Here is a 12482-nt window from a genome sequence, read left to right as displayed (position 1 = left end):
AAAGACTGTAAAACAGATTTAGTTCCTACGTGAATCATAGTTTCTTGGAACTTCTTTTTCAGTATCTTATGTGGGTATACTTTTTACTTCCCTATAGATGACAGGAAAAACCCAGATTCTCAGGATTGCAGTGCACTGGTCCAGTGAGTACCATGCTTGGAGCATGACAGCCCCTCCACAGTAACTGTATACCCCAAGCACAGTGGAATTCAGTGAGTCTCACATGTTGTCACTCAGGATTTCTTTATAGCCTGCTCCAGTTTCCCACTGTTAAGAGCAATTAAGGAAAAGTCATAAGAAAAGTACCCAGTCCATCCAGAAATGATAAAGCCAGATTCTTAAAATATTTTATTAAAAAGTTAAAATCTTGTCTCTGATAAAAACAGTTATGACAGTTTGCCTGTAACACCTGAATGTGTAAAGCTTACACAATTCAGACAAAATTCGAAAACAACTTAAAAGTAGCTTTGGAGTGGTTCTCCCAAAATGACTTCCAGTTGTTGAATTGTCTTCTGACACTGCTGTTCAACTTCTTCACATTCATCTAGAAAAAGAAATTAAGCAGGAATTAAGTAGAGCAGTGATTACAAGGCTACCCTAAGAAGGCTTCATCACTCATTAAGGCTAGAACCATCCTCAAACACCATGTATGAAATCATTATTCAGAAATACTTTGTCACTGAACTAGGTAAACTACTGTGACACTGATCTAAAATTTGCAAATGGGGAGATGTGTACAGGCTACAACACTGAAGAAATTACTGTAATTTAACTGAACTTCATGAGTGTGTTTGATATAATCCATTTCAGTTTGCATTTTTCACGGTATAAGCTACCATATACCAATTTGTAAGATTTACAACAGTTATAACAATGAGCCTGTCTGAATCTTCGAAGTAAGTGACCCTTCACTAATTCCAGTTTAGAACATTACCTTCCATAAGCTCAGCTAAGAAAGGAATAGATTCTGGTAGCAGGACCAGGTAGTTCTCCTTCAGTTTTTGTGCAACTTCTATCAAAGCAAGCAGGGCAGCAAACCGGACCTAAACCAAAACAATTATGTATGGAAACAAACATTACAATATGGTTCCCTGTTCTCCCCCACCCCTGCCTTCTTTCCATTCATTATAAGGTTAAAATCTTCCATTACTGAAGGGAACTAGTTTTATGCTAATTTAAATATTAAGATCTGGGTTAACATAATGGCAAATAAAAAAACAGGTTGGAAGAAGCAGGTAATGTTGCTGCAAGTTACTTGATATAATGGACTTTAACTTCCTGTCACAGTGCCACTCCCACTGTATCAGGGCTTAGCTCAGCACTACAAAAAACCAAGTACACTCCCTTAATGTCTATAACCTGTCAATAGAAGAGTCTTGACAAAAGTCTATATAATAAACAGGTCTGAAAGCTGGTAACTGTCTTCCAGGTACCCTCTAAAGTGCCCCTGTCTTCACAGACAAATAACTCTCTCTTTATTCCAACAGATACTCAATCTTCAAAAAACCCAAACCACACAGTATAAAAGGCATGTGGAATATTGACAGTGATATTGCTTACAGTGAGAGCAGAAGAGCATGTTGCACCCATCTCTACAACTTGGGAGTATTGTGGTACAGCACCAGTATTTTAATTTAGTCTAGTATTTTAGCAGTGACTTGGTTAACTCACTTCTGATTTTGGGGCCACTGTTCCCATTTTCTAGCATAACAAAGAAAACCAGTTCAAATTCTGATAGCTCCCAACCTTAGGAGAATTGTGCCTTGTCTTCAGCAGGATCTGGTAGTTCAGAGGTTTCCAAAGAGAATCGTCTGCCGTTGCCACTGAAAACTGAGCTATGCAGGGTATCAGGTGTGCTGTCACTCTTTCCTGGAACTTCTCATCTCCTCCAAGCACATTTTCTAGCTGTGGAAGTAAAACAGATCCAGACTCAGATAAACCCAGCCAAAAACACTTCTAGCTTTGGCTTTCAGGTACTCAAGAATTAGAGTCAAAGGTCATCAGTGGGAGTGCACTGGTCTGCAAGAGCTCAACAGCATGCATGGACCTTACAGAACAAAGACATTTAGAAAAGGATAAAAAATTAATCAGTAATCCAGAGTCTTAGGCAAAACAGTCAATATTGCCTGTAGCTCAAAGACAATGACCTAATCCCTCCCTTTTTGTTAAGGGGGAGGACTGACACCTGATCTCTTTTTTTTAACTATCAAAGGGAAAAAAAAGCCAGCTATGAATTGTTTTTAGGGGTTTGTCAATACCTGATCGACCAGAGGCTGCATCAAGGTTTCTGCTCTTTCTTTACTCAGGAACTTCTGGGTGTCAAACAGGAAGAGCTTGTGCAGACAGTCCATGGTGAACTGCAACAGTAGACAGCTCTTTTCTGTGTTATTGTCAGAGTCAAAGAAAGCTTCATCTACACACCAGCCAAGGAGAAGAATAAAAAAATCATCAACAGAATGAAAACACAAAAGTTCCCCCTGCAGGACAGAAACATTGGTAGTCTGTGAATGTAGCTAAGGGATGGATTACATAGCAATTATGTACTCATCACTCAGAACAACAGAATGGATGTGATAGGGTATCTGGCTTTAAGCTATTGCCCCAGCAGGTCTGCTACTGATGGAAATAAAAGAGAACAGCCACAGGCTACAGGAAAAGTGCTTGGCCATACCTGTGGATATGGAGAGTTTTTTCAGGTCACTACAACTGGGATGGGCAAATAGTTTCCCATAGAAAACAGTAACACCTGTTTTTGCCCAGAAAGCAGAGGACTCTGAATACACCAGGTAGCGTGTAAGAGAAGTCAGTGAATGAAAAAGAAAAAAGCAAAAAGAGAAACAAGTCTCCCTCTTTCTACACAATTTCATACTCAGGAAACTCCCTGGGACTGACACTGAAAATTTTCATGTGGTCTCAACTTTGAAAGCATAGTGCCCAAGGATAAAAAATGTCCTTTGGTTCCATCAGAGGAAGATTTCTCATTTACCAGAGAAAGAAGAAAGAGTAAAGAATTATGTGTGCTGTGAAATAAATCCTGTAAGACTAAAATTTCAGCAATTAGAATTAACTTCTCAGCAATCAAGACTAAGCTGCTCTGTAGCCAGTAACTGACAACTTACCAGTTTTAGAAATGTTGACCTGGTTCAATGTCTCAGCAAATGGCTTCACTAAATGACCAGCAAAGAGGGTGAAGAGACCCTTGAGCTTGTCTGCAATGCAGTCTGCTATTCGGTGGAATGTCAGCAGCCTGTCTTTTAGGGTAGCCTCTGTTTTGGACCAATCAAAGAGCTGAAAGTGAAAGGCAGATTAGCTGTTCCCTGTGTCTGTGCACTGGAAAGCACAAACATGCTGATGCAGATGAATCACATTTAGACTTCTTACCTTGAAGAAGAGGGGCCTGAAAGAAGCCTCGGAAAGTTTCATAACCATACTGATTAGACAGTCAATAATATAAGCCTCTATCTTACCAACTTCCTCTAAATCATCCTAGAAAAATCAGAAAACATAATTCTGTGTTTGAAATGTAAGAATTTGAGCTTTCAAAGCACATTTTGTCTATTTCAGATTAAATACTTAACTATCATGTTTTCTACTGTAAGAACAATTCGGAACAGAGTGTTTCATACCCAGAATTTCAGAGCACACATACAATCCGTAACAGCACATATACAATCTACTACTCTTTTTTTAAACAAGTGAGAGAATTAGCACGTAGAGAGGTGCAGCTGCTGCTCATCCTCCCAATCAAGCTACCTCGGCATGCTCTGTTCGGAAGTCCAGGACTTTCATGAAAAATGCTGTCAGTTCAGGCTGATGGGAGATCAGGTGCTCCTTCTCCATACCAGCAATGTGCTCCTTCAAAATATTCATAAGGGGACCCAGGCAGTTCTACCAAAACAAAAGCAAAACAATGCAAAGGCAACTGTGATATTGACAGTAACGGAGAAATGTAACTAGGAAATTGGATTTATGCACTTCATGCGTTTGCTCATTAAAATACTGTTGATAAAATAAATAAGCTTCTTCCCTGTACTTTTGGGAGCTTAAGTTAGTAGAATTCCTGAAAAGTATTTTGTCTACCCTCTGCCATACTGGAGAGAATTCTGACATGTTCCTAGCACATAAATGAAGTCCCTTATGAAGGGGATGATCTCCCAAGCATTCATCATCTAAGATGCAAAGGACATTGAAGTGCTGGATCTCTCCCAGATCTACCTTTCCCGAATCACCACAGCAGTACAAAAAACCCCAGAGATTATAATATAGAGACTATGGTAGGTTTGGCTGCGATGGAGTTAATTTCCTTCATAGCAGCTCACATGGTGCTGTGTATTTGATCTGTGACCAAAACAACTCTGATTACACAGCGGTGTTTTAGCTGTTGCTGAACAGTGCTTGTAAGACTTTCTTTGTTTCTCATTCTGCTGCCACAGTGAGCAGGCTGGTGGTGGCCAAGGCTGAACCAAATTTTTCACTGCTTGTTTCTTTTTTTTTCTTGTCCTTCTTTATTTTATCTCAGTGCTAAAGGATGAAAAAACCCCTTACCTTGCGGGTATGCACCACCTCACTGTAACACTTGGTAACTGCAGGCAGGAGTATTCGGGGAGCCAGCCTTGTTGCTAGGATGGTTTTTAGTGATGCTACACGTACGCTTATCTGGGAAGAAGGACCAAACTCGGCCACAATCTTTTCCAAGCGAACAACCTATGAGGAATTCCAACAAGAGTTAGGCCTACTTAGCAACTAAAGAACTTATTCTACAGTAGCTGTCTGCTGCAAATGTCAGACAGGAATTTTGCTGTTTGCACCACTTGAAGCACCTTAGATTAAGCTGTCTGTACAAAGCTTCACTCTCTTCAGAAGACACTGAAAAAAACGCCCATGCCAACAGCAGAGGGCCAGAATGACTCTAACAAGAGTGTTAGATACACATTTGAGGAGACTGTGGATATTACAGAATGATCTTTCGGGATACATCTCCCTTTCCAAAGCGGCAAAATACAACCTATGTGAGGGAGGAGAAGGAGATGCTCTTAGGTTCTGTATCTGAGTTACCTGCACAAGAAACTGAGTACAAGAGTCGTATGTTACGAACTTTCACATAGTTGGCACACACTCCTACTTCAGTTTCAGAGAAAGAAGTAATCTCTACAGCTTCTGCTGGGATCTGGGCACATCCCCTCCCCCCTTTACACACCTGGGGGAGTCACACAGCTCACCTGCAACAAGCACTCCAAAAGGTAAGGACTAAGGAAGTGTGGTAGTGTTTCTGCAACCTTTAGCAGAGCAGTGACAGCACTCAGCAGGTAAATCTCATTTGAGACCAGCTCCTTCTTACTTTTTAAAGTCTTCAAGAGTGCTGGCATCAGCCTGTGAATAACCAAACACAAACAGAGAAAGGTGAAATAACTGACCATTTGGAGGTACATTTCCAATCAAATAAATACATCTGTTAAGCCTGCAGGGACAATTTTCACATGAGTTTTTACATGCATATTTGAGACAACTCAGTATTCTGGGCTCACTGCCGTATTTTCGAGCTAATGAAGGATATTAGATTTAGAATCACAAAATGGTTTGGTCAGAAGAAATCCTTAAAGATCATCTAGATCAACACCTTTCACTCTATCAGGTTACTCAAAACCCTGTCTTTAGTTTAAAGATTTAACGACAATAAGAGACTTATATTTGTAAAGAGATAAAATAGTCTTACAAGCAACAAGTTAGATGCTTGGATTCTTCTTGAATAGGGAGAATAAAATAATGCAGCTTGAAGGGTTTTCAAATGTACTTGTTCTCATGTTTTTAAATGCAATCTGTTCTACAGAAAAAACACAGACTATGGTCTGATTTTTCTAAAGCCATAAAGGTTGCCTCTCTAGCGACAGCAGCAGATTCCATAAGGAACTCTACTGTGCATTATAAAAGTCTTGCCATTTTCCCCACTAGTTTCTCAGTTCTATGATGACAAAGCACCTTCAAGCACTAGAAATACTTTAAATCTTGTCTACACAAAACACGCGAGGGGGCAGACTGCCATTTGGCTTTCATCAGCATTCCTTCACTAATGCATTTTAGTATAACTAACTCCTGCTGCAGTTGGTTCTGTTTAAAAGAACCCAACAGTACCTTGGAAGCTGAGGTATGGCTTGGGCTTTCAGGGTACAGGTGACCTCAGCTATACAGAGCAAAGCACTTCCCATCACATTTTTTTCCTCCTTCTCTGAAGAAATGAGATCAATGGCAGTTTTCAGAACAGGCACAAATGGCGCCGGATTTTCTGTGCCAAAACCTTTGCAGAGCAGCTTGAGGCTGAACAAAGCAGTCTGCCTGTTGATGGCTTGCTCCTCCTCTTCCTCCTTTCTTCTACACTTGACAATGGCAATGAGCTCAGGAACCAGCTCTAAGAGCTGCAGGATCTGAGAGGACAAGAAAACACCCACATCAGACGTAGTTACAAACTCAGGGCCTGCAAGGGCAACTCAGGGCAGGTAGCCTACGTGTCACTGCTCAGGAGTCCTTGCCAGGCTTGGCACTGGTACTGGGCACCTTTACACTGGGTCAAGCACTTGCACATCAGTCTCTCTCTGGGTACTTCTGCTAAAGGAACTGGGTTTAACCCCTTTGTCTCACCTGGCTCTTCTGCCACTTGGTGCGCTGCTGCACCTTGTTGTTCAGAAGGTCCATGGCCTTGCGTCTCACCGATGGCAGCTGATTCATCATCAGTCCCCCAATTACAGGGATGAAGGTTTCTGTTGGTAGTAAGGCATTGACCTACAAAACAATACCATAAATCCTTTTGCATGCACTGTGACATGGCAGCCTCCTGATACGACACTCTTCAACTTCCCTTATGGGTTTCAGGATCAGAGGAGAGAGGACAAGCCAGCAATGCTGTATCTGAGGCAAGCAAAAAATCAAAACAGGTTCCAGCTAGTCTGTGTTCACTGGCTGCTAACCAGCCATTATCCACTAGCTCTGACATTTCCTCAGCAAGTCCTTTTGTCTGCTCTGGTGAGCTATCCCTCTTTACCCAAAATAATTCTGCCAATGCCCTCTGCATGTACATCATGAAAACTGGAATATGCTTTACTGGTGAAAAAAACAAATTCCAAGCTGTAAAAAGATGTATGTTCTGACTTATGCAAAAAGACAGCCACTCAAATTCTACAAATATACTTCTAATCAGAAAAAATAGTGAGGTGAAAAGTGTAAAGATTTAACTTCATGTAGAAATATGCAACAGCATTAGTTAAGTCATTTTATGAGTTAACAGTGAAAAATGCTGCCAAGAGCCATTCTTCTCGACCAGACATAGTGAAATGACTGTTTACAGCCAGCAGAATACTAAACTAAAGGAAACAAGCATTGGTGATTTTTTTTCTGCTTGTTCTAAGAAGCTGTTAGCTGTAGTTAGCTGTTAGTGTAGCTGTTAGCTGAGTTTAAACATTGATGCACCAGGCAGCAGACCATCCAATGAAATACAGTACTAATGCAACAAGAAATCCTACAAAGTTTATAATCATATTAACGAGCAAAAGCAGCAATGTCTCAGTGCTAACATGGGGCTAGTGAGACATACTTTATCCAGCATATCATAGCACTTGCTAAGCAGAACCCTCCAAAATTTGGCCGTTGGCTTGTCCACATTTCCTTCCACAGAAGATGCCACAGTGTTTATATAGTGAAGAACTTCTTCTAACAGCCTAGGGAAAAAGGAAGTAACTTTTAGTAAGCAACAGGGAGACTAAAGAAGTCCATTTTTATTATGAGAAAGCATAAAATTTCACAAGACAACAAAAATACAAGAAAATGAATCAGAAAAATTTTAAAGTGAGCATTCGTGGAACACAGCATTTAAAATAAATCTTACACCCTTTTTCTCTTGGAACAAACATACAAGTTAGGCCTCTGCAAAAGAAACCCTCAATTTTGTATCACTGGCTTTTACAGCGCAATGGCTACAACTGTTATCTTTGATTACTGGTACTTACACCAATACAGAGGCACCTGTGAACAATGGTTAGTTCTTTTTTTCCTACTAATTAAGCAATATATTTTGCTAAAATGTGGAATTCTTTCAGTGATTCAGACATGAATAGCATGACAGTTATGGCCAAGCACGTAAATAACGTAAATAACCTCTTTCAAAAATACAGAAGAAGAGTGTATATTAGGTAGAGCAATCTTTCAGAAATAAAAAGCTCTACATTCTATTAAAAGTAAAAACCAAACCAAACCAAAACCAAACACAAGTAACTTGCACTTAACAAATACTGCTTGTTGCAGAGGACATTAAAAAAGTATCATTAGTGTAAAAGATATTCTAATGGCACTACACTTAAAGGTATTCCTGGGCTGCAGTAAAAGCTAAAAATAGGAATAGGGCAGATTTAAAGCATACCTCTGTTCCATCTCCTGCAGCTCTTCTGTTTCTTCATATTCAACTATCTGGTTTAAAAAGCAAGAATGAAAATATGAAACTTACCTCCCCTCATTAAACTGAAATGCCAGAATACACAAATTTGTTTGTTTTGAATCAAATGTCCACTAACGTGGTAATTATGAGTCCCTACATTTGTACTTAAGCCATCATTCTAGAAGGAAATCTGAGAACCCTGGGCAATGCAGTCACATTAGCAAATACATTTCGTGCTGGTGGATGATTCAGCTGAAAAACTGGGACTACCAGCTAGAGCCAGAGCCTGAAATTTGTAAGATTTTGTCTTTTCAGTTTACAGCATGAATCCCACACTGAACTTGGAGTTACACAGGCTGTGAGTGAAATCCCAACCTCCATGAAGCCAGTGGGAATACACTGGGACCAGAATTTCACTTGGTTACCTATTCATCAGTCACGTAAGTGGAGTCTGTCTGGAAAAGCATTATTAAAAAATAAATAACATTATTGAGAGGTTTCAAAACCGTGTCAATACAAAACTGCGTTTCTAAACTGCTAAAACCACCACAAGGTGTCAGCAAGATACACCGGACAGTGCCGCCCCTTTGAAAAATGAAGTCATACTAAAAGGTAAATTACACCTCATCTGTTACTGTATGGCACAGTCACTTACTGTGACCAGTTTAGAAGCAATCTGCCATTATTACCTTTTTCACAAAACTCTGAGAGGACAGAAGTTGTGACATGAAGGAGACGGACAAGAATTTGAAGTGCCGGAGTTGTTTGTCGGAGTGAGACTCCACATTAAAGAGCTGCCCATCCTCATTTTTCGGCTTCGTCTTACACGTTCTTGGCTTTTTTGTCCCAGGATCATCTGTTGAAGACGTTGACAAGAAAAATTTGCATCCAAGAGAAAATGTTACTTCACTTCTGATCACAGAAACAAAATTACAGTTGTTCAAACCCCCATCCAGCCTGGCCTTGAACACTGCCAGGGATGGGGCATCCACCACCTCTCTGGGACACCTGTTCCAGTGCTTCACCACTCCCACAGTTTAGTTTCTCCCTTATATCCAGTCTGAATCTACCCTCTTTTAGTTTAAAACCATTACCCCTTGCCTCTTATAACAGGAAGGTTTACATGCATTTGCTGGCTCTGTTTTGTGGTTACCTTCTTTGTTCTCTGGCAGCTCTGTCAGGTACTGGATTATTTTCATCACACTCTGGAACTGTGAACGTACATTAAATTCGCAGCAGATGGAAATCCAAAATTCAGTGTCTGCTTCCAGAACAGCATCCTGTTAACAGTTCAGAAAAAAAAAAAGAAATATTTCAAGGATTAAGAAAGAGTATTTCTAATAATTGATGCCTTTTCCTGGTCTTAAAATCAAGAAATCAAACACAATTAGAAGGAAGAAGGGGTTTTACCTCAGCATCTGTTTCAAGGATCCTTAGGTGCACCACGTCCAGGTGGAATGGGTCGAAATGCCCACTGCAATGCCCACACACAATCAACGGGGTATAACTGTATAGGTCTTACTAATTACCATATCTATCAAAGATTCCCCAATGAGAGGCTTGAGTGAGCCCTCCCTCCCCAAGGAGCCTTCCCCTGGATGGTTCTATCTTAGTTTACAGAATGTGTTCTGGAGAGGACTTTGGGGTCTGGGGCACACTAACCCCTAACTAAGAGGCTTCTAAGATGTTTAGTCTCCTAGCTTAACAAAATAAGTCTAAGAATGTGAGCTAAAAAACACTAATACAAAAAGCTATAAAAAGCTATATAAAAGGGGTATAAAAGAAAAGGCAAAAATCATCATGGCATCATCATAATAATAAAAATACTCAAAAACTCCTCAGTGAGCTTGTGAAAATGCCATATTGAGCTGGACACTGCCAGGATTAACACTAGTGGTAAAAGCAGCAAGCTCTTGGAGAGAACATAGCTCCAGAGGGTGTAGAGAGAGCTTAAACTACTGCAGCAAAGACTTTCTTCTCACCAATGTTCCTTTAACAATTCTTTCAGTTTTCCCCATAAATTATACTTTCACTGATCTCAGGGCCTGACTACACAAAAACATAACAGGCTTTTCATCTTAGTCTGTAGGGAAAGACCAGTATCATGTTTCACAAACACAATTGAAGAAAAAACCCCAACTTCATTAATACTGAAGCACTACCTAATTAGATTATCAGCTCTTCAGATCACGGATTGCTGTACAATATGATCTGATTTATTGTTCAGGCTCCAGGACCTAACACTATTGAATGTGCAATACAAGTCATAGCCAACATCACCATCAGGTTCTGCTGTAGCACAAACCCAGAGCTCACTACCTTTTCCAGCATCATCTGGGGCTTACTGAGAACCTTCTTAAAGGCAAGACCATGAACAGAAGAGAGAGATCAGGCTGTCAAGGAAAAAGCTGACCCCCTCAGCCTGCTAACCTTGTCTGTGCTTGATGTCGCCGTCACAGTTTTGGTCACATACTGCTCAAAGAGCAGCACCAGGAGAACCCAGAGGAATTTGTCTCCTCCCACCGTGGTGATCAGCTGGGACAGGATGGGCAGGCGCCGGTGCTCGGGCACGTGGGGCAGGGCATCAACAAACACACGGATGATCTTGATCACCACCTCTTCCACACTTCCCGAGGACTCTGACAAGTCACTGTCTTCAGCCTGTGCACAAACACGGGTACAGCAGTTCAGACAGGTTACTGCAGATGGGTACAAGGTCTTTCTGGCAATCTCAGAAAACAGGAGAAAGGACTACGTGCCAGATAATGGCATTGCCAAATGTATAACCTCAAGGGTAATGCAAGTGTTCTGAAGTTTTCAATCATACAGCTCCTTGTCAGTTTTAAAGGAAGACGTTTAAAATAAAAGAAAAAAAAAGAAAAAGAAAGAAAAAAAAAAGAAAAAGGAGACAAACTGCTACTTGGCATCAGCTGAAACAAAGAGGACATTTTCAAGAGAAAGCAAAGCCACATCCTTCAGAAAACTTTGCCTGAGTTAGGGACTTGGATTCAAGGGCTCAGGAAAAATAATAAACATGGGCTACATGGTGTCAAGTAAATAACAGTAGGCTCTTCCCACATAATAATCGTGTGCCACAAATAATTTGTCACAGAAACTCGTGTGGGCTGCTATGAAAGGCTTTCCATAAAAAAACTTAAGAAATCAAGTTGTCTCTCTTTTTATATAACAGAGAACTGCAAGAGGATGAAAAATGTGTACACGTATAATTAAAAATAGTCCAGGGAATCCTCAGCCCATTATTGAAGACAACTTTTTTTCCCCAATTCATATTTACATGACATTTATACAACATTTTTCACGTTTAAATCTAGTAATGATCAAGAATTAAGATTTCTTAGGCGCAAGTGAAATCTGAATGAAGAAAATGTTGCTTTAAAAAACAAGCATCTATTTTTGTTTTGGTTTATAGCCATTTATCTAAAAGGTCCAGGCAAAACCAAGAAAAGCCCCACAAACACCAGCTGGAAGAATAAAAGCATCTGTCAAATATTATACCTTTCCACTTCCTTCAGACCATGTCTACTATGCCTATGACCATGACATATGATAGGACTAATAACCACCTGGTTACTTCCCACGGTTCCTCTACTGAACTTGTCTGGTTTTTTTATGACAAAAACTTGAACTTGAAGTATGTTTCAGGTCCTCTCAATGTATAGTTGTGATAATTTTGGCTAAACCATTTATAAAGTGCAGGAACCCAAAAGACTGCAAAGAAGCAGCAGCCTGATGAACTCAGTCGGTCAGAGACAGAGGCATCTGAATTACACTGTGCTACACATAATTTAATGTCTATCCAAAAATAATCCTAGAGTAGGTGACAACTTATTCTACCACCAATATTCTAAATAATTTACTTAATTAATAATCTTTCATTAAGAAGACAAATTTACCTGTATAAGAGCAGGAATAACCATCTGCACTGTCTTGTTAATTACTTGGAAAGTGTAGGTATCATCCAGACGCAAGACATTTGCTCCCATGAATGTAAAAATGGGCATAATGTTGTGAAGAACTTTATCCTGGAAAAGAACAGATCCAA

At 40.2% G+C, this 12482-nt stretch overlaps 1 protein-coding gene across 2 annotated transcripts in view; it reads right to left on the bottom strand.

Annotated features, from left to right (window-relative positions):
- Positions 1-226: 226 nt before the first annotated feature.
- HEATR1 (HEAT repeat containing 1) overlaps positions 227-12482 on the bottom strand; it is an 833990-nt gene continuing 821734 nt past the window's right edge. Inside the window, exons 29-45 of one of the 2 annotated variants that reach the window (XM_032102245.1) lie at positions 12334-12462; positions 10850-11080; positions 9573-9699; positions 9109-9275; positions 8405-8451; positions 7583-7706; positions 6634-6774; positions 6130-6419; positions 5220-5370; positions 4546-4704; positions 3754-3888; positions 3382-3486; positions 3120-3288; positions 2259-2413; positions 1747-1905; positions 935-1043; positions 227-544 (exon numbers count right to left, since the gene is read on the bottom strand). In XM_032102245.1, coding sequence (XP_031958136.1) covers positions 456-544; positions 935-1043; positions 1747-1905; positions 2259-2413; positions 3120-3288; positions 3382-3486; positions 3754-3888; positions 4546-4704; positions 5220-5370; positions 6130-6419; positions 6634-6774; positions 7583-7706; positions 8405-8451; positions 9109-9275; positions 9573-9699; positions 10850-11080; positions 12334-12462 — 2487 coding nt within the window. In that variant the 3' untranslated portion in view covers positions 227-455. The remainder of the gene's footprint in view (positions 545-934; positions 1044-1746; positions 1906-2258; positions 2414-3119; positions 3289-3381; positions 3487-3753; positions 3889-4545; positions 4705-5219; positions 5371-6129; positions 6420-6633; positions 6775-7582; positions 7707-8404; positions 8452-9108; positions 9276-9572; positions 9700-10849; positions 11081-12333; positions 12463-12482) is intronic. The other variant, XM_032102246.1, reaches the window with a different exon arrangement.

This window comes from Corvus moneduloides, chromosome 3 (genome assembly GCF_009650955.1).
Source record: "Corvus moneduloides isolate bCorMon1 chromosome 3, bCorMon1.pri, whole genome shotgun sequence".
Taxonomy (NCBI): domain Eukaryota; kingdom Metazoa; phylum Chordata; class Aves; order Passeriformes; family Corvidae; genus Corvus; species Corvus moneduloides.
Note: the sequence above shows the minus strand (reverse complement) of the source record. Positions and strands in the feature narration are given on the sequence as shown.